Here is a 25461-nt window from a genome sequence, read left to right as displayed (position 1 = left end):
TCTGCTGAGATGAGACAAATGATTGAATTTGCTGCCCCCTAGTGGAATAGATTCCCAGCATTCTTTGCAGTAAGTATTTTACATCCAGTATGGAGCAACTTAATAGAAATTTCACAGTGCCCATCTTAAGACCACAATAGAACATTTGTTTGTCAAGAATGGGAGATTCATAATTATATCCCTTATCCAAAACAAATACAAGTCAAATGAATTTCTGCTGGTAAGTTTCTGTTGTGAGACTGTGCCACACTGAACAAGAGGGCTTGATGCCTCATGTGTGCTGACAAAACTGATCTCAGCCAAGCTGGCACTAGGGGGTACAACCTTATTGGCACTGAAGCCAATTGTTAAGGGGAGAGGTGCTAATGTTATGTTAACTGCATTGTTAAAGTTAAGGATAAACAGTTGGAAGGTATTGATTAAGTATCTTGAGCACACATGGAAAGGGACACGGGATTGAGCTGCCAGTCCACCCCGAGGTGAACTACCGCCTGTCTGAGCCCCTGCTTCTAATTTAATTGGAAAAGCTTCATTTAAAGTTTGGTCTTTTGTTACAGTGCCCCTCTTAGGGGCTGTTAACTTGTTTATTATTGTTAATCAGAAGAGTATAGAAAGGGACTGCTTAGACTCTGAGATGTTAGTAGATAGGAGGCAGGGCAGAGATATGTAATGCTGCATTCTGATGAGCCTACCATCAAGAAAAGGATCTGTGTCTACTTTCATACTTCACCATCTGGCTTGGATCAGTTTAACAGGAGACAGGTGGAGATAAAGGAAAATAACTAGCCTCAGTTTGCACTCTAGAACGATATCAAATGACCCCTTTTGTGCCTTGTGAAAATGATTTTTTTTTTAAAATGGAAAATATTGGGTGATTTTTCATCTATTTTCACATTTGTAACAGTCATGGGTGGTTAAATCTTTAGGAGAAAGGGACACTTGGAAATAGGATGAATGTAGAGTGGCAGAACAATCAACCGCAGGGCAATAAAGTTGCCTCCTACACTTTAACTCACCTTCAGGAATTCCAGAAAAGCTGGTTTGGTGAGACAGGCCTTCTTAATGAGCGCCATGGCATTGGTGAAGTTATTCACATAATCACTATATACATCCAGCACCATAGACTTTGAGAACTGCAAGCAAATAAACAAACACCATAAAGTTACAGTCACAAGTTAGGATGGTAATCAGTGGACAAGATGTATCAAGTGTATCTCCCGAAGTGCTGTGAACCACAGCTCAGTATTATCAGAGAGATCCAGGCTGGGCTTTGAGAAAACAAGCAGCCCCGTAAGACTGGATAGCACCATCTCACTGCAGCCATTCCATCTCAGAGTGCTGCTGGGTGAGTGAGCTGGAGAACGGGAAGAAGCACAGTGCACACTTACTGAAGCTACAAAAAGATCTCCGATTTTTTCTGTGGCATCCCACTCAGCTACCCGTGAAGACAGGGCGATCTGGAACATCGAATGGCATTGGAGAACTTCTTTCAGACGGTAAAATACCACCCGCAACTTTCTGATGCTCAGCAACTTTGGCTCCGCCTCTAGCAATGGCTTCTTATATTCCTGAGAGAAAAACGAGGGAAAGAGGGAGCATTCAGAGATTTTAAAGAAAACCTGACTACTCAGATAACAGACTCAATATGAATTAGGTTCTCAGTACTTGTACTATGGACAGTGGCAAAGGGAAGGAGCAGTGTAAGTGGTCCCTAACTTGTGCTGCGTGCCTGAGCCTCCAGGCATAGTTTGCTAGGTTGTCGTGAGCTGAGACTAAGTATCAGCCCTTCTCTTTTTTTTGCTGCCCAGTTATAAGAGTATGGTAGTGTACTGGTTACTTTATGGAACTAATACATCCTGGCAGTTTGAAAATTTTTTTTCTAATTCATTTTAATGGGATGTGGGTGTCACTGGCAAGGCCAGCATTTATTACCCACCACTTATTGCCCTGAGTTGATAATAAACCACCTTCTTGAACCTTGCAGTCCATGTGGTGCAAGTACACTCACAGTTGTGAGAGACTTCTGAATTTACATACCATATATACAGTACAAGCACAGGCCATTCAGCCCAGCCAGTCCACACTGGTGTTTATGTTCCAATTGCGCCTCCTCCCATATATAGTTGTGACAAACAGCTGGGCAACAAGGGAGGGCAGTAAATGTCAGCGTTGCCCCAATATAGAGAATAAATTATTTCAAAAGTGTAACAGAATCCAATTTGCAGGCAAAGATAACCCAGCATCCATAGCACCAAATTTCCATGAAAAACAGAATTATTGAACATAATTATTATTTCTATGGGTTCCTGCTCTCCTGCTGTGAGGAAGGAACTGTCACCTGCATTGGCAAGTTAGAAGTTCACCCATGGGAATTCACAGACCTCGGCCCATCATTCTGTGGTCTGCTGGTTAGTATTCTTGAGAGTGTGCCTTGGACACCAGTTTAGTGAATGACACTGGATTAAACATTGATTATTGTTGCCCACAGGGTTTAAAACCAATCTATTTTCCTTAACAGTCATTGAACACAGACTAGTGTTCTTTGGTCCGGTACCACTGTCCAGCATTCTTGGTTAATGCATTAGACCTCTACCCCATTATGTCTTTATAACAGATGGCACTTTGTTCCGCAGCTGTCAAGAAGGACTACCTCCTCCATTTCATCTCCTCTCCACCACCCTCCCATCCCCCGCAACAAGATATTTCAACCACAGATAGGATGCTCCAACTAGAACAAAGTGGTGACTTACACTGGGCACAGCAATTGGTTGTTAAGCTTCTATACAAATCCTTTTGCTAGAATTGCCACACCACTCTTACAAATGCTGTGTTTATTTATAGGATTGTGTCTGGATAATGTTATATTGCCTCCTTTTGATCTTGATCCTTCAACCCTTCACAACAGAACACTTATGACACATAATGGAATTCCAAACTCCTACCTGCAATATCCGCTTTAGAGACTCGACATAACTCCGCTCACTCTGTACAATAGAGCTCAATATATGCCTTCGCACAATCTGTTGGGTAGGATAAAAAGATATTCATGTTTCACAATCAATGGAAGATCTTTCAAGAATCAAAAATGTCTATTATAGTCTTCATACTACAGAGTTCATGACTGATAACTGGAAACTGCGATACAGTAATGGTGTAACTGGTGGCAAAAACCACAAGGTCAAAAAATGAGGGAGAGAGAGAAAGAAAAAAAACACAGCGAACTTCAGGCCAGTTAGGCTGACATCAGTCATCAGAAAAAAGCTAGAATGTATTAAGAAAGTCTCAACTATATATTTAAAAATAAATCGTAGAACGATCAGACAAAGTCATCATGGTTTTACAAAAGGGACATAATGTTTGACAAATTTAGAATTTTTTGGGGAAGTAACTAGTAGGGTAGATAAAGAGGAACCAGTAGATATAGTATACCTGGGTTTCCAAAAGGCATTTGTAAAGCACCACACAAAAGGTTAACAGGCAAGACAAGGGCTCGTGGATTTGAGAGTAATAGCATGGATGGAGAATTGGTTATCGGACATGAAGTAAAGAATAGGCATAAACGGGGAATTTCAAGTTGGCAGGTTGTGACTAGTGGAGTGTTGCAAGGGTTATTGCTGGGGCCTTAGCTATTTACAATCTATTGTTACAACCAGGACAAAGAGACAGAGTAATGTATCTAAGTTTGCTGATGTTACAAAGCTAGATGGAAATGTAAGCTGTGGGGAAGACACAGAGACTTCAAACAGATAAAGACAAGTTAAGTGAGTGGGCAACAGACGGCAGATATTGTGTGGGAAGTGAGATATTATTCACTTTGGTCCTAATAGAAAAGCAGAACATTTTTTTAAAAAGGGGTAAAACTTGAAAACAGTAGTGTTCAGAGAGACCTGGCGGTGCTTATACAAAGTACACAAAGTTAGTATGCAGGGCCAGCAAAGCAAGGCAAATGGCATGTTGGTCTTTATTACAAGAGGATTGGAGCATAAGAATGAAGAAATGTACAATTATACAGGGCTTTGGCGAGATCACATCTGGGACACTGCATGCAGTTTTGGTCTCCATATTTAAGGATGGATATCCTTTATCTGTAAATCCAAAAAGTGAACACAGACCTTTAGCACAGGAAGTCTTAGTTGTAAAATGTGCACTGTTTACCTTGTGACTTTTGTAGTGAACATGTCAAAAAGAAAATTACAGGTACCTGTATTTATTATTCAGTGATACATTTTACTTTTCTAGCCATTTTATTTACTTTAGACTATAGCTAGCCTCGGCTCAGGCTCTTGTAACGCAAGTAGACCTAGGCTTACATGCGGTAGCTGAAAACCAAAATTATCTGAAATCTAAAACGCAATCGGTCCAGAGTGTTTGGGATGAAATATACTCTACCTATACTTGCATTGGAGGCAGTACAGCAAAGGTTCGCTAAATTAGCCCCTGGGGTGAGGGGGGGTTGTCCTATGACAAGAGGCTGAGTAAATTGGGCCTATATTTGCTGGAGTTCAGAAGACTGAGGTGATTTCATTTGAACATACAAAATTCTGAAGAAGCTTAACAAGGTAAACACAGAGGTGGTTTCTGCTGGTTGGGGAATCTAAAACATGGGGAACAGTCTCAGGATAAGGGGCTGATCATTTAGGTCCGAGATGAGGAGAAAGATCTTCACTCAAAGGGTTGTGAATCTTTGGAATTCTCTACCCCAGAGGATTTGGATGCTGCATCATTGAGTACATTTAAGGCTAGGATGAACAGATTTTTGGCCTCTCAGGGAATCAAGGGATATGGAGAGCAGGCAGGAAAGTGGAGTTGAAGCCCAAGATCAGTCATGATCAATTTGAATGGCAGAACAGGCTTGACAGGCCATATGGTCCACTCCTGCTTCTATTTCTTCTGTTCTTGTTTTTTGTCGAGATCAAGCAGATTGGTCTATTATCCTAATGAAGGGGATATGGTAATATTTAAAGTGCACCAAGCCCCTGCACTGGAAACCAGAAGGACTCCAATAGTACCTGGAAAACCTCCAAATTGGGCATCCAGAACTATTCAAATAAGCCACTTAGAGGAAGAAAATTCATCAGCATTAATGAGGAGATTGGCCAGTGCAGTGGTGGGGGCGGGGGAGGTGGCAGTAGTGCTGAATGTAGAGAGAAGGCCATATCAAAAATGGGCGAGTTATCCTTCTACGGTCAATTTAAGGTGTACTGTTGCTAGGGATGTGGAAGCAAGTCACTTACTTGCTCTCTGCCAAATTTTCTTCCCCATGCTCTCCTGAGGCACATGGCTCAGCTTACATATTCCCTCCCCACCACCCCACTGGGAAACTACCCACGTGTCCATTCTGCCTGGATGGTGAGGAATCACTGTGCAGCAAACAGCAGGACCTCTCGATAATCTTTTCCCCTCTTCTTAACCAGGGTGACAGTCCAATGGCAATTCTTCCAAACCACTAATCTGGCCAACTTAACAAAAGTTCGAAGTCAAACTTGGGACCTTCCTGCCCGGATGCCTCAGCTGTTGAGCTATTGTTGTTGAGAAAAATCAGACGACAGCAAAAGAACCCTTACAGAGTGGAGGCATTAAAAGACTACATGCCTGTTGAGGGGTCAGCCCTGCTGGCATGGGACTGAGCTCTGGTGGAGGGTGTTTTGAGTCCGACACCTGAACATCAAGATATCCAGCATCATCTTCTTCATACTGATCTGAAAAAGTAAAATTCAAAATTACTTCACGCACTGGAAGCAAGACAATAATATTGTATTTCTCATACAATAAATGTATTAAAACATGGAAGACATTAAAAATAAACAGCATTTAACAAAGAACAGAATAAAAAGGAAAAAGGCAGGAAGAGAAAACATTTCACAGCTGAAACTGGTCATCACCAGTACCTCTTCCCTCATCCTTCTCTTTACTCTGTTCTCTTTTAAAATGTTGTTTCATCTTGAAAATCTCCCAGTTCTGTTGAAGAGTCTACATCTGAAACATGAACTCATCTGCTCTCTCTACAGGTTCTATAACTGACATGTTAAGTGCTTCCAACATTTTCTGGTGCATCCAAATTTCCAGTATCTATAGTTTCTCAGCTTTTTGTTTATAAAAGGGATTCTTGGATTAGTTAACTGGATACCCAGCCTGTTCTCAATGGCAATTGGGGCAATGTTCAGCGCTACAGGCGACCTCAAGGCCTCCGGGCAAGGGAGGAAGAATTTTCGATTTCAAAAATAAAACTGGCCAAGTTCCTAACTGTTGCTCATTGTACTGTTCAGGTTCAAGATGGACAACAAAAGAGATCTGGCCAATTGATACATCCGTGTGTTGAGGAATTGGCTGCTGACATTCACTTACAGATGAAGAATGGTGACTATCGGTGAGAACAACTCACACTCCTAGAAGTGACCAGCATGATTCAGCAATTAAAGAGAAGGGCAAGAAATAAAATGTTACTATATTAGAAACTATGGCTGACTTGTTTCACTCATGTTAGCAAATGACCTCAGTACAATCTGAAGTCTGTCTGAAGTACAATCTAAATTTATTTTAAATTATCAGTTTCTGCTGTCTCTTTTGTAATTAACACAGCTCAAAATGCAACTCCTAGATGCAATAGTACTGCAAGTACTTCCCTAAAAGATGGGCCTCTGTTTTTGGACAAGACAATAAGATTACACAATGGAAACAATCATTGTAGCCGAGCAGGAAACTGAGACTCTACAGATTAGATCTCTTATGCAGATATTTATGCACTGAAGGATGCAGCCACAGATTCATAAACAGACATTGCAGAAGAGACTGGAAGATGGCATCTACTTGTGAAAAAATGCATGTTAACATTCTTAAAATAGGTCAAGCCTTTGGCACCGGCCTTCGTTCATCTATACACTTTTTAAAAAATATATGTGCTGGTGAACTGTTCCACTGGCACTGGCTGCCCTTGGGTAGCTCACCCTCATAACTGTTGTTCTTGTGTAAAGGTGAAGTTAGGTCTTCAGCCATTGGGAAAAATGGGCAATAGTGCATCACCAGCCCAGTTTACATCCTGCCCAATTTTCTTTTCCATTTTGTGCGTGATGTGGAATGAGTTGTTTACTCACCATCACTTGCTTGGCACCACCACCCCAGGTGTCAACAGGGTACTCATTTATAAAGGTCACCACAACTAAGCTTGATATCCCCTATGTACCAGGTTTTACTCAGAATAAATATATATTCACAGGATGTGGGCTTCGCTGGCTGGGCCAGCATTTATTGCCCATCCCTAGTTTCCCTTGAGGTGGTGGTGGATGAGCCACCTTCTTGAACTGTTGCAGTCCATGTGGTGTAGGTACACCCACAGTGCTGTTAGGAAGGGAGTTCCAGGATTTTGGCCCAGCGACAGTGAAGGAATGGTGATATATTTCCAAGTCAGGACAGTGAGTGACTTGGAGGGGAGCTTCCAGGTTGTGGTGTTCCCATCTATCTGCTGTCCTTGTCCTTCTATATGGTAGTGGTTGAGGGTTTTAAGTGCTAACTGGCTTAATAATACTCAACTGAGCTACCAGGTAGGGTGGTGGTGATGCAGAAACTCCACAATCACTTAATAGTTAAATCCTGCAACAGGCAACCATGGGTTCTTTCCAGTACACAAGAGGGCTGAATGCCTACCCCAGCCACCTTGTGAACACATGAACTTAGTCAGCTCTAAATTATCTCCAACAGCACTCTCGAGTCTCTCTACATAGCAACCTGGCCCAGAATTCCAATAACATTAATAATGTTGGTAACGTCACCATGACAGAGTCCAGCAAATTTAGCATAGTTCTGGAACTGACCATTACAATGCACTTTCCAAATGCAAAATTGCAGAAATCTCCAGTTTTCTTAATCTGATGGATTTGCCGCTGTAAATTCGGTACCTTTAAAATTGTTTAAAAAAAGGTCAGCTTGGCAGGACAGCAAAAGGGATCATAGAAGATTCCTATGTCATGTTAACAGAGCATTTGGCTTATGGAACAAGTTCTCAAGGAAGACAAGTGACAGCATATAAGAAAAGACAAGTAAGCAACGTTTGGAGAAGAGATAGGTTGAAGGATATTGTGATGAGGCTGAAAGATAGGACTAGGACTAAGACAAACTAACAAAGGTGAGTTTCTTGGACCAATTGCTCTTTCATATTTTTAAACACTTTCTGCAGCATCACAACAATCCTATTTGACAAGGTGCCAAAATCCCAATGCTAAGTTTTGGCACATTCATAAATGTAGTTATCAAGATCCAAAAAAGGCCCATAGTTTGTACGTAATAATAACTGCAAAACACCAGAGGAAATAAGTCTTCCCAAAAGCCTAGAAAGAAGAGTTACATTTTCCACACAATCTTCTTGGAAAGTAATGGTATTGATTATAATTAAAGAACCCATGATGTAATTTAAACCAATTAACAATACCTTGAGGCTCTCTCTTTTGAAGGAACGATACTTTCCGCATTACAGCATTTTTTGTCTTCTCCAGCCCATCTTTAGTCCCATTTCTTGCTGCCTTCATTAGCTGCTGCATCTAGTGTGAAGAATAATATGACAGTCAATATGCATGTGTATTGGAGCTGGCATTCTTCTACCAGTGACTCCAATAAAATGGAGATTGCTGATATCTGGAGAAATCACTCCTTCAGGTAATTGTTCCTTCAAAAACAAAGCAAACTTCAAGCAGAATTGTTCAGACAGTGAGTTTTGTTCAGAATCACAAAAAGTCCAGTGTCCAGCAAATCATTTCTAGCTTCAAATTTCTCTCACCTTTCTTCCCTCATTTCTCTGAAGTTCTGAATTCATATTTTCTACAGGTTCTCCCTTCACACTCAGGCATTGAAATCAAAACACTTTGTACCATTGTCTGCTCTAATTTTGTAACTTTCTAAAATCCACTATTTCCATCATCAAACCACTTCTATTTCTTATGATCTTAGGAGAGGACTAGGCCATTCAGCCCATCAAACTGCTCTGTCATTCAATAAGATAATGGCTGATCTGATTTCGGCTTTCCTGCCTGTGCCCATAACCTTCATTCCCTTATAGATCAAATCTCTGTCTAAATCAGCCTTGAACATATTCAATAACCCAGCATCCACTGCTCTCAGGTAGAGAATTCCAAAGGCTAATGCCCCACAGAGAGAAGAAATTCCTCCTCATCTTAAATGGGAGACCCCTTAATTTGAAACTGTGCTCCCTAATTCTAGACTGCTCCTCAGTGGGAAAACATACTCTCAGAATCTTACGTTTCAATAAGATCACCTCTCATTCATCTAAATTTCAATGAGTATAGGCCCAACCCACTCAAAATTTCCTCATAAGACAACCCCATCATCCCAATCTGTGGAGTGAACCTTCTGAACTGCTTCCAAGGCAATTGTATCCCTCCTTGGAGAAGAGGTCAAAATGTACGCACAATTCTCAGCGCGGACTCACTAATGCACTGACATTTCTTCAATGTGGAAGCTTGGAAGATGAAAGCAGTGTGGTAGGGCATCAGACAGAGCACTCCTTTATTTTTAAAGAGAAGATGATTCAGTATAGCTTTTTGGATCCGGCATTATGTAATAAACTTGTGAACCTGTCACAGTGCTGATTTTTAAAAATGCAGCAAGGAGAGGAACAGTAGTGTTGAGAAGGTAGCCAGTTTTAGCTCAAGCACTCGCAGGTCAAGTATCAAAGAGCTAGATTCAGAGTAAAGCTTTCTGTGCTCAACTCCAAACTCCAAAAACATCCCCATTGTTATAGCACCTCAGCTCGCAATCCAGCCATCCTGCGCCCTCGCTGAAATTGGGGCCGTTTTGTACTGTGGGGCCTTGCCCACTTGGAACTGGGCTGAGCCTCCCCAGTGCTTAGTCTCCAGATTTTGTCTTTACTGCAACATTAAAGCCTCACTCCCCGGTACTATCAGTGGCACTGGGGCTCTCTAACCTGAGAGAAGTAAAAAGGTGGAGAGGTACCTTGCAGTCATATCGCTGTTTCAGCTCCTGTACGTCTCTCCCCCTGACTTTCATGGCCAGGAATTCTCTCTTAGTCCTGGCGTACTTCTCCTTCAGTCTATTGAGATCCGGGGAAAGCTGAGCAGCAACCAGGAGAAGAGGACGAGCACAAGAAAGAGAAATAAAGATGGGTGGCAGAGGAATAGAAGTGCATGAGAGTTAGTGACGTGGTATGAAAAGACACGGTGCGCGTTAACATTCAATGAAAGTCCAGTACTGCTACCGTAAAGATACGAGCACTGCAGACAGAAATGAAGTTAATGTTAGAGGTCAGGTTTAAGGTGCTAACCCTGTTGGCTTTAAAACTTCACAAAGTATCAATAAAAGTCTGCTTTGATCAGACTGGCACCAGAAAGCGATATCTGCACCAAAGGCTGACATTCAAAAATAGGCAGCATTAAGTGCAAGAATGGAGGAAGCACAGTTGAAGCAAGTAGTCTGCCAAATGCAGGAGAGTCAAATACTCAATGGAACCAGAAGGAAGAACCAGTTCCAGGTCCAAAAGTGTATCCAATCCATTCAAAAGTACAACATATCACCCAAGCAAAACTGAAATATCCCATACACAACATCTAGGAGTACTTTATTATTAAACTCAAGCATTTACCATATTGGTCCAAGTTTGCACTTAAGTCTCAAATACACTGCCAATTAAGAATGTCTAGCAAACCATGCATACCACACCCATCAACAGCTCAATTGTACCATGTCTTACTGAGCCAGGAGGTTCCCAAGTTTGTTTCTATTTGTAATCACCCCCAACGCTGCCCAGTTAAAATTAACTAACCTCAAATATTGTGTTTTACAAATTTATTTTCCTCTTTTATCCATCCTCCCCAATAATCTGTTTGTTGTTATTAGGGATATACAATACTTGTTCTGTAATTCTGCTCTTTTAACATCGGACTCCTATTTCAACGTGTCCGAGAGATCGCGCACACATTCCGCTGTATTATGAAAAACATTTCTTGTGCCCCGTCCCTAGACTCATTGCTGGCTTTTACTCGCCCACAGAAACAGCAAGTGGTACATCAAAATATTTACAAGTCAATGGACAAAGGTCGAACCACTGAAGAAATTTTATCTTCAGTCAGGTGCCACTACATTAGGAACTGATAACCTGGACTGCCCATACGTCTAATTCACCTTTGACCAACCATCACCCTGCAATCTTCAGCAAATGCAGTTAAGGTACAGTGACACAATTCATTTAAAAAACACACAAGAACATTATCACATTAGTTTTCATGCAAGTTTATCAGAAACTGAAGAAAACATGCCGAAGAGAATTATTAGTTGTTTGAAAGTTTGAATTACCCAGGACTAGAACAGCGCTGGCATAAGGAATGAGGATACTAAATGGTCACAGCCCTCAGATAATAAACAACAACTGTTTCAAAGCATTCCCAAACATATATGACTCTCAATGCATCTGCAAGTGTTGTGCAACCTGTAATGAACTACAAATTAGCAAAACTGAAGGAAGTAAAATTTGTGCATTACACCACAATAAAAATATAGAATATAGTCTCTAGTTCCCTGCTGTTTTTTCCATGGCAACACCTCGACCTGAGTTGATTACCAACCAACCAATCAGCACCCTTTTCTCCTGTAGTATAAATTGTGATAATTTGAAATTGGCATTCTTGGGTTTGTCCTGATGAGTGCAGGGTGAAAAGCTTCAGCAGCATGTTTTTCAGTAATAATCAAAAATATAGCAAGTCAATTTGGTCTAACATTGATAGTGCATGTGTGGGAAAACAGTGTATCCTGGTCTATGAGTAATTGCTCTTTTTCACTTAATCATGCAATGGACGAAACTATTGCTTTATACCCATGTATTTTACGAATACTTAGATTTTACTAAACAATATTCAGGTCTCTATTTAATTTACACAAGTTACTTCCTTCATCCAACTCCTTCTCCTTTCCCTTCATGTTTTCCATATATTTTCAACAGCAACCTGCATTTATTTAGCACCTTTTATCATAGAAAATAAACTTTCCATGGTGCTTCACAGAGCAGGTTTACCTTTGCTCTCAAATCGGATTTCGTCCCACCCCAACCAAAGCTGCAAGCATTATTACAAACAGCAGGAACCCCTGTAACAGTAAGCCAGGATTCGTCCAGGAATCTCAGCTCGCCAGAGGTTAATTTAGTTGGTTGCCAACTTTCAAAAAATCTTTAAACCATATATTGATGAAGGAAATATCACATTGATAACTTAAATGATTCATCTATCCAAAAGTTCAAAAGCTCACTTGAATCTCCTGCATGCATTTTATTTCTCTTGAAGCAGAACGAAGCATTTAAGTCAGGACATTAAAATTGAAGTTGAGAAGGTCAAAAGCTCCAAGCTTTGAATCTAAATGATAATTTTTAAAAATATACTGCCAAAGCACGAAAACAGTATTTCCCAACATGTCAGACATGCAAATGCAGGTGGTTTTATTTTTTAAACATTCAGGATAGCTAGACAAAACAGATCCATAGGCTTTGTTTCTTCATTAGCTCAGGATCCCAAATTTCCACTCTTGCTTCCCTGAGACCTTCTGTTGAAAAGCTGTTAGCTTCCTTAGCTGAAACTTTGCTCCCTGTTACAAATATGAAGTTTATAAGATTATGATGTTTTGGGGCTGTATCTTTAATTTGTGGCAAAATGGAGGAATGAGGTTGGTCATGTGACTAGCTCCAAATTAAGCCCAGCATCAAGCCAGGCTGGGTGGCTGGCTGTCAAAAGTTAAAAGGGGGCCCAGATTGTTTCACTGGGAAGAAGGTGCAAGATATTCACACCTGTAAATAATGGCAAGAGCATCTCTGCTGATTGTGGGTAGACTGTTAGTCTCCAAGTCTCACAGGGAGGTGTCAGGAATATCAGGTTTTATGAACTGCTATACTTTAAACTGCCAGTTTAATTCCAAGCTACATTAGAGTTGGAGGTCTTGAGGATAGCTAATTCGCACTTCTACCTGTATATAGGACCCATATGATTCACGTTGCCACAGGGATGGGCTTTTTAGGAAGAAGAAGCCAATAGAAAGCTATTGTGATATTGGGTTGAAGTCTGCAAGAACCTGAGGCACACACACTTGCACCTGAAGCAGAGAAAATGCTACCTTTATTATTCACCGTGCAGACGACAGCTCATGCTCAGATTGAAGAAATCAAGTTTGAGAGGATTTAAACTAGGCTAACGCTAGGTGGATCATCTCTAGAGTAACCCTCCCTGTAAATGTCAATTTGGGTGGGAAAGGAAGATGAAAGCCAGGCCATCGGGAGCGGAGAACAGCTTTGGACTGATTCCGGTAGAATAAAGAGTCCACTTAAGGGGCCGAGTAAAGTGTTACTGTGGCATAGGATTGTTGATCCTGTTAAAAATCACATGGGGTATCTTTTCTGCAATTTAAACTAAGTTGCCTACAAGGATAGTGTTAGTCAATGTTGCTTTTAGTTTCTTTATTACATCAACTTGAAATCTTCTTGTTGTGTGCTCTTTTCAGTCAGTCACTGGAATTTAAATATAGTTTAAAAAGTTATTGGTCTCTGTGGATCGTAACTCTCACCCACTCTTCACACCCTCTCATCTTTATACCCAGTCAATACTTTCTTTGGCTACTGAAGCCAAGGCAAGTTTTCCCAGCCAAGTCCTGCATATCACAACTCACCAAGTCCTTTGGCCTCTGGGGACAATGCACTTCAGTCTGGCCTAATCAATAAGCATCATCATAATTTCTCTTAACACTTTGTGCTCACACTACCATTTCTTCAACCCAACTATTATTCTAGCCTTTCAACTTGAACAAAAGCTTTGTTTCTCTCGGTTTCCCAGCTCCAATAGACTTTGGAGACTTAATTTCTACATTCGGTCACTCTCCAGTTCATTTCCAAAAAGTACCTCCTTCAATTTGGGAGTACTGACCAACAAACCATCAAGTCTACCAGCTAAGCTACCTTCACTTCCACTGACAATCTACTTTAACTCAATCCAAAGGTGAACAAATGTTACCATACTACATCCACTTCATAAATGCCTCTTCAAACTCACCATATGCTGCCGATTCACTTCTTTGTTAAGCAACAAAGGTGTTAACTGCCATAAGTCTAAACCTGTACAATCCTGAAAGCAACGTTGGTCTCCCTGGTCAGCCAAAATATAACCAAGCTGCAAAGTCAGACTTCACCAGTCATTTGAGTAACTGTCCCAGTGCTTGGCGACATCATTGACCGCCATGACTTTCACCTTTGGCTGAAGGACAGCTTTGGATTTTTGCTGCTCTCCTCCTGGTTTATTTTCTTCATCCGAGTGTTCATCATAGCTCTCAAATTCACTGGAACTCCAACCGTCTTCAAGCTGTGCCGGACTGGTGCAACCTGCTTCTCGATGTACATCATCATAGATCAATTCATCCATGGGCACTGTGTGAAGTGAAATTACAAAGAAGCTTTTAAACTCCAACGATTGATAAAGCAAAGCTTTAAACAATATCAATAAGCTCTTAAGGGAATTCAAATGAAAATAATTAAACATCAAGAGCTTATCAGGGTCCTTGACGGATTTCAATCAACTATTTTGCAGTAATTAATTCTGCACACCAAAAGAAACAAAGATATAGATTCGATACAAATATCAAACCCCTACCAGTGACTGGGCCATTGAGAGAATAATTTTATGAACAATTGAAAATTCAAGATAAAGGAAGCAAAATATAAATTAGCCTTCTTTGGCTCCATGTATTAATGTACATTAAGGATTTCTGTTGAGAATAAATACAAGGACCCAAATCTGCCTGGTTTACAGGCATCTTCAATCAAGGAGTTCGATGTTTACAGAGTGCAAACTCATTGAAGGTATTCAGGCACATGGGTCTGGATTTTCAGAGCCAAAACAACTCCGCATGCCATTTAAAAATGGTGGGCAGGATCCAATTCTGGGATTATGGGCACCCCCAGTTTTCGCCAGCTCGGGATAAGGGTGTGCGTAGTGAGCCTACAGCCCGCACTCCCAAGTTGTCCGGCTCCAATTTTTTAAAATTCATTTACGGGATGTAGATGTTGCTGGCTCGGCCAGCACTTATTGCCTATCCCTAACTGCCCTCGAGGTGGTGGTGGTGAGCTGCCTTTTTGAACCACTGCAGTTCCTGTTGTGTAGGTACACCAACAGTGCTGTTAGGGAGAGAGTTGGACCTAAATTATAGAGAAAGTTCTTACCCTGCCCCTGGACAAATTGGTCTTCATGTGTAACATCATCATAAATCACATCATCGTCCACACCTGGCAATTTACACGGGGCTGAGGCAGCCTGGGCTGAAGCAATATAGAGAGTAAATATTTTTCAATTAAAATCTGCAAGTGGCATTGTGCTACATTTAATAGCTAAAGCAGCCAATCAAACTTTTATGAATAAACTATCCGAATTATGACAAGTGGAAAATATAGGACTTATATCGTATGATAGCAGTCCCCCCCCCCCAAAAAAAAATCCATCTGACACCAGAGAACCTTCATTTTCAGTTTCAAAGGAATCAGTGCAAACCAACATTCCAATTATGTGATTAAGCAATTAGGCATCCAATCAAGTGATCAGATTGGCAACAATGACATTGGTTGGTTGCATCTTCCTAAGCCATTATTCTGTTGGGGGATAAAAGAGGGATATATTTTTGAATCACATGATCTAAGTATGTGACTCAACCACATTTGCATATGTGATGTGATCACTGGATAGAACATCCAAGATGGAAATGACAATTTGGCCCAAAGGCTTCTGCTCCACACAAGCCAGCCCCACACCCAAATTGAACCCCTCTTCTTCCTCATGTGTTTATCTGGCTTCTTGCTGATCCACATTTGGATGAAACAACATGGGGAATATCAAATGGAAATTATAAACTAGGCACCTTTTTGAAGAAGATGGTACCTTCTAGCTTCTGCAGTGATACAAAAAAAACTTTCACTTGATCCAAGTAGTACAAAAGGTTACCTTTCTCCCCCCTTAGTGCAAACTTTGCCTGTTAGACCACAACATTTATTTTGAGAGAAACGCATCACTAATCCATTGTTAGGAAACCTGCCCACATTAATTCATTCCAAGGTAAAGTAAGGATAGAAGGGAGTTAGTAAGGCAGCACAGAGTTCAACAGATGGCTCCCAACCACAAGGCATCTCTCCGAAAGTACTTTGTCTGTTCTACCAGTCTGCATTGGCAGAGGCTGGGGAGCAAGCAGCTCACTTACAATTGGTATGTGGCCCACAAAGAACAGATAAGGGAGCATATCCTTTAATTAAAAATTATTTTTAAAATTGAAGGTATCAATGGCACAATGGGGATAAGCTTGTACTGGAACAAACACAAGTAGATTTTTTAAAAAGCCACCTTTATTCAAACTACAAGAGGAGAGAGATCGTTGTACAATTGGGCCATTTGACAAAATATTTCCCTCAAAGATTAAAAAGTGACTGAGGAAAACTAAACTCCCAGCTACTCACAAGAAGTGAGAATGAACACCAAAGAAGACAACAAACTTTTAAAGGACACAAGTACTAGTTGCCAGAAAACTAAAAAGAGCAAATTACCAGACACAATGCAACACAAGCACCTCATGCTCACAAACAGGGTAAAAACACAAATATAAACAACACTCATCACAGGGAAAGGTGAACATGGATTAAATATGGAAAGGAACTCAGCTGCAATCAATAAAGAGACAATGAACAGCTTAAGCAAAACAAATCCCAGCTGAAGAACATGATTCAACATCAATCTTAATAAAGTTAGTGATGGCTGGAATTCAGCCAGTTCAATTTATTTCATGAATTCAGGAGATAGGAATTCTGCCCTTTTTTAAAAAAAAACTGGTAATTATGTCACTCTAAAGACAGATACCAGTCTCTCGCAATCTCTCAGTTTTTTTACTGTCAGATGAAGTAGTGGGAAAGCAGCTTCTGGGGTTGGCTAAGTGGTGAAAAGTATAGACAGGCAGGGAAGCTTTAATGAGGGGATAGGTGTTGAGCTGAGTTTCAGTCAAAGCCAATGGTGCCAATGCATTCAATAGAAGCACAGAGTACAAAAGCAAACTGAATCTTGATAAAACACTGGTTAGGCCTCAACCCAAGTGTTGCATTCAATTCTGAGCATCAAACATTACAAGGGGTGTCAAGGCCTCAGATTTACTAGAATGGCACCAGGGATGAGTGACCTCAGTAATCTGGAGAGGCTGGAGAAACTGGGGTTATTCATTGGTAGAGGTGTTCAAAATCATAAAGGACTTCAGAGTAAGGAGAAACTGTTTCTAATGACAGAAGGGTCAGTAACCAAAGAACACAGGTTTGTGGTGACTGGCAAAAGAACCAAAGGTGGCATGAGAACAAAAAATGGTTATGCAGCAGGATGTTATGATTTGGACTGCACTGCCTGAAAAGGTGGTGGAAGCAGACTCCATATTAGGAAATTGAATAAATATTTTGAAAAAATTTACACGGCTATGAAGAAAGCTCGGGGGTGCTAATTAGAAAGCACAACCAAAGTATCGGCATAATGGACGAAATGGCCTCTTTCTGCGCTATAGCATTCTATGATTCTCTCCTATATTTGCATAGGGGGCAGAAAAATTCTATATCTTGCATATTCATGGAAATTGCTGTTAAATGGGCTTAGTTCATCAAGAAGTGTACTTTATCAATAGAGAAGGATTGAGACTTACTTTGGTTACAATAAAATCCCATACCTGAAAATTAAAGTTCGTTGGAAAGATCAGTTCAGAGAAGTAGCCTGTCTACCTTACCAGCCCCGAAGCAAGTTTAAGTATTCATCTCCAGCCATCACTCACCTAACTTTAGGAAACAGCACATAACAATACTGGAGAACACACAAGCAAAAGATATTCGATCCATCAAGTCCCTATTTATTCCACAGCCCAAATTAAATCTGCCCTATTTGAGACTCTGGATTGCCCATTTACTCTCTGTGAAACTCTAAATTATTCGTCTATGTCATGTCTCCAATAATCAGCCCTGGCCAGCTACCCTCCAAAGAGAAATCATTAAGTCCTGTGGAGTATTTGATACAAGATACAGCCAAACCCAGGCCTACATCAATCTTGTTAAACCAGAAAATCTGCGTTCCAAACTCATCACATGCATTCTAATCTTATGTTTTCGATGCTGCTGCAGAGGGAGCTGCATCCTGTTTCTTGTGTGCCCTATTTAAATGGGGTTGAAACAGATACAAAAGGGGATTGCAACGCAGCAAGAATCTGAGGCCAGGAATTTACAGTCCCTCCCGCCCCATGGGATATTACAGTCCCGCCGAACTGAAAGGAGATTTAAATGGCTTGCTGTATCCGCCGGTGGAGAGACACCCCATGGCAGGGCCGTAAAGTCCTGGTCTTAAAGTAGTGTCGAGGAGTGAGGCTTTCAGGATTGTGAGTGTTAGCAGCACTGGGAAAATAATTCCAAAACCCAGGCCCCGTCTGACTCAAAAGGCAACAGTGCAAGAAACCACTTATTGAACTACATGGACATTTTAGTCTGAAAGAGGATTTTTTTTTTTAGGTATTACTAGAATATGGATGCTCGGTGTCACCCACAGTCCGAAAAGATCCAACATTTATTGCAGATCTCTCTCCTGGCACCCAGAGTACCATTCACTGCCAAGGCAGCTTATGTGGTACTGTGGAATCATCTGAAACTGGTATCATAGAATAACCAGAGCTTGAGACTCATTCTTACACACAAGCTACAGCACAGAAACAGGCCACTCAGCCCAACAAGTGCTTTATTCATGATTATAATTCACACAAGCCTTCTCCCACTTCAAAAACTTCTCTCCATTCCTGTTTCTGTATCCCAGTATTTGCTTTTTCCTCGTGTAAGTGTTGATCTGCCCCTTAAATACACGGGCTGCCATTTGCTCCAATCACTCCATGCAGCAATGAGTACTACACAGAGAGTAGAATCCTCTGAAGTCTTTTCATTGTTCTGGTGGTAACTAACTCATATTTCTGCCCACATGTTCTAGACTTACCCACAAATGGAAACAGATTTTCCCTGCCCGCCCTATCAAATCCCTTCAGAATTTTAAAGACCTCCATCGGGTCTCTTAGCCTTCTTTTTTCCAAGAGAAAAGAGTACCTGCTTGCTCAAATCATTCTTGACAGTTGCATCCTCTCAATTCTAGCACCATCTTTAGAAATCTTTTCTGCACCTTCCTGAGTGCTTCAACATTGCTTTTATTCAGAGCTGCATGCAGAACTGCGAGTGAGTTCTTTACAAATTTAAATTTATAAATTTAACACTACCTCGCTACTTTTGTAGGTAATTCCTCTCGAAATGAACCACATTGCAGTCTTTATAGCCTTATTAACTTGCATTGCTACCTTTAGTGACGTATGTGCCTATATTTGCAGATCTCTCTGCTCCTCTCTCTCATTTAGTTTCCTACCTTCTAAGGAATAAACAGCCTCCTTATTCCTATCAAAATGAACCACCTCACACTTTGCAATACTGAATTTCATTTGCAATTTATTCACCCAATGTATTGTATGGGTGAATTTATCTTTCTGCGTTTTGTGCAATCTTCCACGTTATTACAGGTACATTGTCTCAAAACCAGCAAACTCGGTACCGAAACCATGCCGGATTTCAGATCTTGCCAGATTCAGGTCAGACAGTTTGGGTCAAGCAGGGTCAGGTGGGGTCACGGTTCACTCGAAGCATGAGAATTGACCGGCGCACAAATGGCGAAGGATATAACAAGTCAGCCACCACACCACGCCAATACCTAGCCAAATTGTCCAGTTAAGTCTTTTATTTAAATTTTACTCAATTAAGATTGATGCACAGCACATTTTCAGAATATCCAGTTTTCAAGCAACTCCGGAGTTGACAGTCGGATTTGAGACACTGTACTGTAGTGATAACCAGCCCCCCACCCAGTAAAAATTGTGGCAGCACACCTCCAATTCCTTATCTAACTCAATTATGTATAAGTTTAACAAAAGTGGTTCCAGCATGGATCCCAGTCGGGTGCCATTTCTCACTTTTCACCAATCTGAGAAACTTCCCATAATTCCTGTCCTGCTTTCTGTTTTGCATCTATCTTTCAGCCCTTCTGCTTCTTGGCTTCTGACCCCATCTGCCCTGACCACTGTCAAGAGTCTCTGTGTAACACCTCATCGAAGGCTTCAGAAAGTACACGTACACCACATCCACCACATTACTCTTGTCAACACTTTCTGTTGCTTCAAAAAAATTCAATAAGTTTGTTTGAACATGACCTTTAGACTATTATCTCCATCCCCTCTCAACAATCCTCCTACCTTACACCAGCTGCAGCCAAGATTAAAGGCAGTCAAATTGTTTCCAGGCATGCATTAGTACTGTTCTGGAACTAGTGGTAGGGGGAAAATAAGCCGAGTGATCACTATCATTCCAATTGTTTTGTTTTGCCTCAGTCCCATTTGTTTCTGGCCTCAGTCAGACAAAGGTCAGGTGTTGCACACGGTGAGGGATAGGAAAAATGAACAAAGGCAGAAAGTCATTTGTTACCTCACCTCTTTTAAGAACCTGATTGTACCCGGTCCAGAAAACAGAGGAAAGCACCTTAAATTCTCTCTTCATATTTTCACCATTCAACACCATGAGCATTTAGAAATCATCTATGCTTTCTTGAGGAGACCATCTGTGACAGATCATCCTGACTAATCTGATTGGCACTGCCACACTGTTGGCAAATTTTACATGCACTTCTGCCAAGTAAATGAAACTTTAAATGAAACAGTTCCTCTGACATGTCCTCCTTCTTCCTTAACCGAGGTTTTCCACCCACGGTCGTTGACAGGGCCCTCAACCGTGTCCGGCCTATCTCCCGCGCATCCGCCCTCACACCTTCTCCTCCCTCCCAGAAACATGATAGGGTCTCCCTTGTCCTCACTTATCACCCCACCAGCCTCCGCATTCAAAGGATCATCCTCCGCCATTTCCGCCAACTCCAGCATGATGCCACCACCAAACACATCTTCCCTTCGCCCCCCTTATCGGCATTCCGTAGGGATCGCTCCCTCCGGAACACCCTGGTCCACTCCTCCATCACCCCTTACTCCTCAACCCCCTCCTATGGCACCACCCCATGCCCACGCAAAAGATGCAACACCTGCCCCTTCACTTCCTCTCTCCTCACCGTCCAAGGACCCAAACACTCCTTTCAAGTGAAGCAGCATTTCACTTGCATTTCCCCCAACTTAGTCTACTGCATTCGTTGCTCCCAATGTGGTCTCCTCTACATTGGAGAGACCAAACGTAAACTGGGCGACCGCTTTGCAGAACACCTGCAGTCTGTCCGCAAGAATGACCCAAACCTCCCTGTCGCTTGCCATTTTAACACTCCACCCTGCTCTCTTGCCCACATGTCTGTCCTTGGCTTGCTGCATTGTTCCAGTGAAGCCCAACGTAAACTGGAGGAACAACACCTCATCTTCCGACTAGGGACGTTACAGCCTTCCGGACTGAATATTGAATTCAACAACTTTAGGTCGTGAGCTCCCTCCCCCATCCCCACCCCCTTTCTGTTTCCCCCTTCCTTTTTTTTTTCCAATAAATTATAAAGATTTTCCTTTTCCCACCTATTTCCATTATATAAAAAAAAACCCCACTAGAGCTATACCTTGAGTGCCCTGCCATCCATTCTTAATTAGCACATTCGTTTAGATAATATCACCAACTTTAACACCTATGTGTTCTATTGTACTATTGTCGTTGACATCTTTTGATGATCTGCTTCTATCACTGCTTGTTTGTCCCTACAACCACGCCTCCCCCCCCACCACCTCTCTCTCTCTCTCTCTCTCTCTATCTCTCCGCCCCCCACACACACACCTTAAACCAGCTTATATTTCAACTCTTTCTTGGACTCGAACTCAAGTTCTGTCGAAGGGTCATGAGGACTCGAAACGTCAACTCTTTTCTTCTCCGCCGATGCTGCCAGACCTGCTGAGTTTTTCCAGGTAATTCTGTTTTTGTAATGAAACTTTACCCTTGCCCTGCCACATTGTGCCAGGCCTCTGCTACAGTGCAAACTTACCCCAGTGAGCACTCCACAAGATGAAGGTTAGAGTATGTTTGGACCCAAGAACTCCTCCATTTTAGAAACAGCTGCAAGTTTAACATTCTGTGGCTTATCACTTGAATTGCCGTGGTTCTCTTTATAAATGTCTCTACTTTTGTTCTGATGTCATAAATAGGGAAGTAGTGTGAGGAAGCAACTTAAGAATTTTGGTCTAAAATAACAAATTTCAACAAATCAAAACCAGATGAGCAAAACAACTTACAGTACAGAGGCAGCTGAAGAGTTCGTCGCACAGTTCGCATGAACATTTTTTCCCTTTCCCACCACTCTTCTCTTTTTTCTACTTTGTATTTATCGAGTGAGCTGTCAAACTATCCCACAGCTCTTTTTAGAAATCATTTAAAAAATTAGTCACACCCAAGGGCATTAATTCTCAGTTTTCATGTAAATTAGACAGGAACCTGCAAAAAACAGTATATATTCTATTTTTATTGGGAATTAACCTATTACGTCATTGTAACAAGTGGGCCTGATTATAGAGATTAACAATATTTTTTTATTCATTCGCGAATGTGGGCTTCGCTGGCTGGGCCAGCATTTATTGCCCATCCCTAGCTCCCTTGAGAAGGTGGTGGTGAGCTGCCTTCTTGAACCGCTGCAGTCCACGTGGTGTAGGTACACCCACAATGCTGTTAGTGAGGGAGTTCCAGGATTTTGACCCAGCGAAAGTGAAGGAACGGCGATATATTTCCAGGTCAGGATGGTGAGTGACTTGGAGGGGAGCTTCCAGGCAGTGGTGTTCCCCTATGTCTACTGCCCTTGTCCTTCTGAATGGTAGTGACCATGGGTTTGATAGGTGCTGTCTAAGGAGCCTTGGTGAATTCCTGCAGTGCATCTTGTAGATGGTACACACTGATGCGACTATGCGCCAACGGTGGAGGGAGTGAATGTTTGTGGATGTGGTGCCAATCAAGCGGGCTGTTTTGTCCTGGACGGTGTCAAGCTTCTTGAGTGTTGTTGGTGTTGCACTCATGCAGGCAAGTGGAGAGGATTCCATCACACTTCTGACTTGTGCCTTGTAGATGGTGGATAGGCTTCAGGGAGTCAGGAGGTGAGTTACTCATCGCAGGATTCCTAGCTTCTGACCTGTTCTTGTAGCCACAGTATTTATATGGCTAGTCCAGTTCAGTTTCTGGTCAATGGTAACCCCAGGGTGTTGAGAGTGGGAGATTCAGTGATGGTAATGCCATTGAATGTCAGAGGGTAATGGTTAACTCCTCTCTTGTTGGAGATGGCACTTGTGAGGCGCAAATATTACTTGTCACTTATCAGCCCAAGCCTGGACATTGTCCAGATCTTGCTGCATTTGGACATGGACTGCTTCAGTATCTGAGGAGTTGCGTATGGTGCTGAACATTGTGTAATCATCAACAAACATCCCCACTTCTGACCTTATGATGGAAGAAAGGTCATTGATGAAGCTGAAGATGGTTGGGTTGAGGACATTACCCTGAGGAACTCATGCAGTGAAGTCCTGGAGCTGAGATGACTGACCTCCAACAACCACAACCATCTTCCTTTGTGCTCGGTATGACTCCAATCAATGAGAGTTTTCCCGATTCCCATTGACTCCAGTTTTGCTAGGGCTCCCTGATGTCACACTTGGTCAAATACTGCCATGATGTCAAGAGCAGTCACTCTCAGCTCACCTCTGGAGTTCAGCTCTTTTGTCCATATTTGAACCAAGGCTGTAATGAGGTCAGGGGCTGAGTGGCTCTGGCAGAACCCAATCTGGGCGTCAGTGAGCAGATTATTGCTAAGCAAGTGCCACTTGATAGCCCTTCCATTACTTTACTGATGATCGAGAGTAAACTGATGGGGCGGTAATTGGCTGGGTTAGATTTGACCTGCTTCATGTGTACAGGACATACCTGGGCAATTTTCCACATTGCTGGGTAGTTGCCACTGTTGTAGTTGTACTGGAACAGCTTGGCTAGAGGTGCGGCAAGCTCTGGAGCACAAGTCTTCAGTATTATTGTCGGAATATTGTCACGCCCCATAGCCTTTTGCAGTATCCAGTGCCTTTACTGTTTCTTGATATCATGTGGAGTGAATTGAATTGGGTGAATACTGGCATCTGTGATGCTGGGGACCTCCGGAAGAGGCCGAGATGGATCATCAAATCGGCACTTCTGGCTGAAGACTGTAGCAAATACTTCAGCTTTATCTTTTGCACTGATGTGCTGGGCTCCCCCATCATTGAGGGTGGAGATTTTTGTGGTGCCTCCTCCTCTAGTGAGTTGTTTGATTGACCACAACCATTCATAACTGGATGTGGCAGGACTGCAGAGCTTAGATCTGATCCGTTGGTCGTGAGATTGCTAAGTTCTGTCTATCACTTGCTGCTTATACTGTTTGGCATGCAAGTAGTCCTGTGTTATAGCTTCACCAGGTTGACACCCCATTTTTAGGTATGCCTGGTGCTACTCCTGGCATGCCCTCCTGCACTCTTCATTGAACCAGGGTTGATCGCCTGGCTTGATGGTAATGGTAGAGTGGGATATATGCCTGGCCATAAGGTTGTGTTTGAGTACAGATCTGCTGCTGCTGATGGCCCACATCGCCTCATGGATGCCTAGTCTTGAGTTGCTAGGTCTGTTCAAAATCTATCCCATTTAGCATGGTGGTAATGCCACATAACACGTATCCTTCAATGTGAAAGCGGGACTTCATCTCCACAGCAACTGTGCGATGGTCACTCCTACCGATACTGTCATGGACAGATGCATCTGCGGCACGCAGGTTGGTGAGGATGAAGTCAAGTATGTTTTTCACTCTTGTTGGTTCCCTCATCACCTGCCGCAGACCCAGTCTAGCAGCTATGTCAATTAGGACTCGGCCAGTTCAGTCAGTAGTGGTGCTACCAAACCACTCTTGGTGTTGGACATTGAAGTCCCTCACTCAGAGTACATTCTGCACCCTAGCAGCGCTTCTTCCACATGATGTTCAACATGGAAGAACACTGATTCATCAGCTGAGGGAGGGCAGTACATGGTAATCTGCAGGAGGTTTCATGTTTGGCCCGATGCCATGAGACTTCATGGGGTCCAGAGTCAATGTTGAGGACTCCCAGGGCAACACCCTCCCAACTGTATACCACTGTGCTGGGCCTGTCCTGTCGATGGGACAGGACATACAGGGATGGTGATGGTGGTGTCTAGAACATTATCTGTAAGGTATGATTCCGTGAGGACGACTAGGTCAGGCAGTTTCTTGACTCATCCGTGAGACAGCTCTCCCAACTTTGGTAGTAACCCGCAGACATTGATAAGGAGGACTTGGCAGGGTCGACAGGATTGAGTTTGCCGTTGTCATTTCTGGTGCCTAAGTCAATGCCGGG

The 25461-nt window shown here is 42.3% G+C and overlaps 1 protein-coding gene across 6 annotated transcripts in view; it reads right to left on the bottom strand.

Moving 5' to 3' along the window:
• Positions 1 to 25461, bottom strand: part of LOC121288259 (rho guanine nucleotide exchange factor 10-like protein) — a 176658-nt gene that overhangs the window by 57136 nt on the left and 94061 nt on the right. For 5 of the 6 annotated variants that reach the window (XM_041206761.1, XM_041206760.1, XM_041206762.1 and 2 more), the window contains 8 exons: positions 15209 to 15304; positions 14241 to 14416; positions 9961 to 10077; positions 8423 to 8531; positions 5593 to 5699; positions 2943 to 3020; positions 1389 to 1568; positions 1017 to 1133 (listed from right to left, as the gene is read on the bottom strand). In XM_041206761.1, coding sequence (XP_041062695.1) covers positions 1017 to 1133; positions 1389 to 1568; positions 2943 to 3020; positions 5593 to 5699; positions 8423 to 8531; positions 9961 to 10077; positions 14241 to 14416; positions 15209 to 15304 — 980 coding nt within the window. The remainder of the gene's footprint in view (positions 1 to 1016; positions 1134 to 1388; positions 1569 to 2942; positions 3021 to 5592; positions 5700 to 8422; positions 8532 to 9960; positions 10078 to 14240; positions 14417 to 15208; positions 15305 to 25461) is intronic. The other variant, XM_041206763.1, reaches the window with a different exon arrangement.

This window comes from Carcharodon carcharias, chromosome 15 (genome assembly GCF_017639515.1).
Source record: "Carcharodon carcharias isolate sCarCar2 chromosome 15, sCarCar2.pri, whole genome shotgun sequence".
Lineage (NCBI taxonomy): Eukaryota > Metazoa > Chordata > Chondrichthyes > Lamniformes > Lamnidae > Carcharodon > Carcharodon carcharias.
The sequence above is the reverse complement of the archived record's forward strand: the minus strand, read 5'-3'. Positions and strand labels throughout refer to the sequence as shown.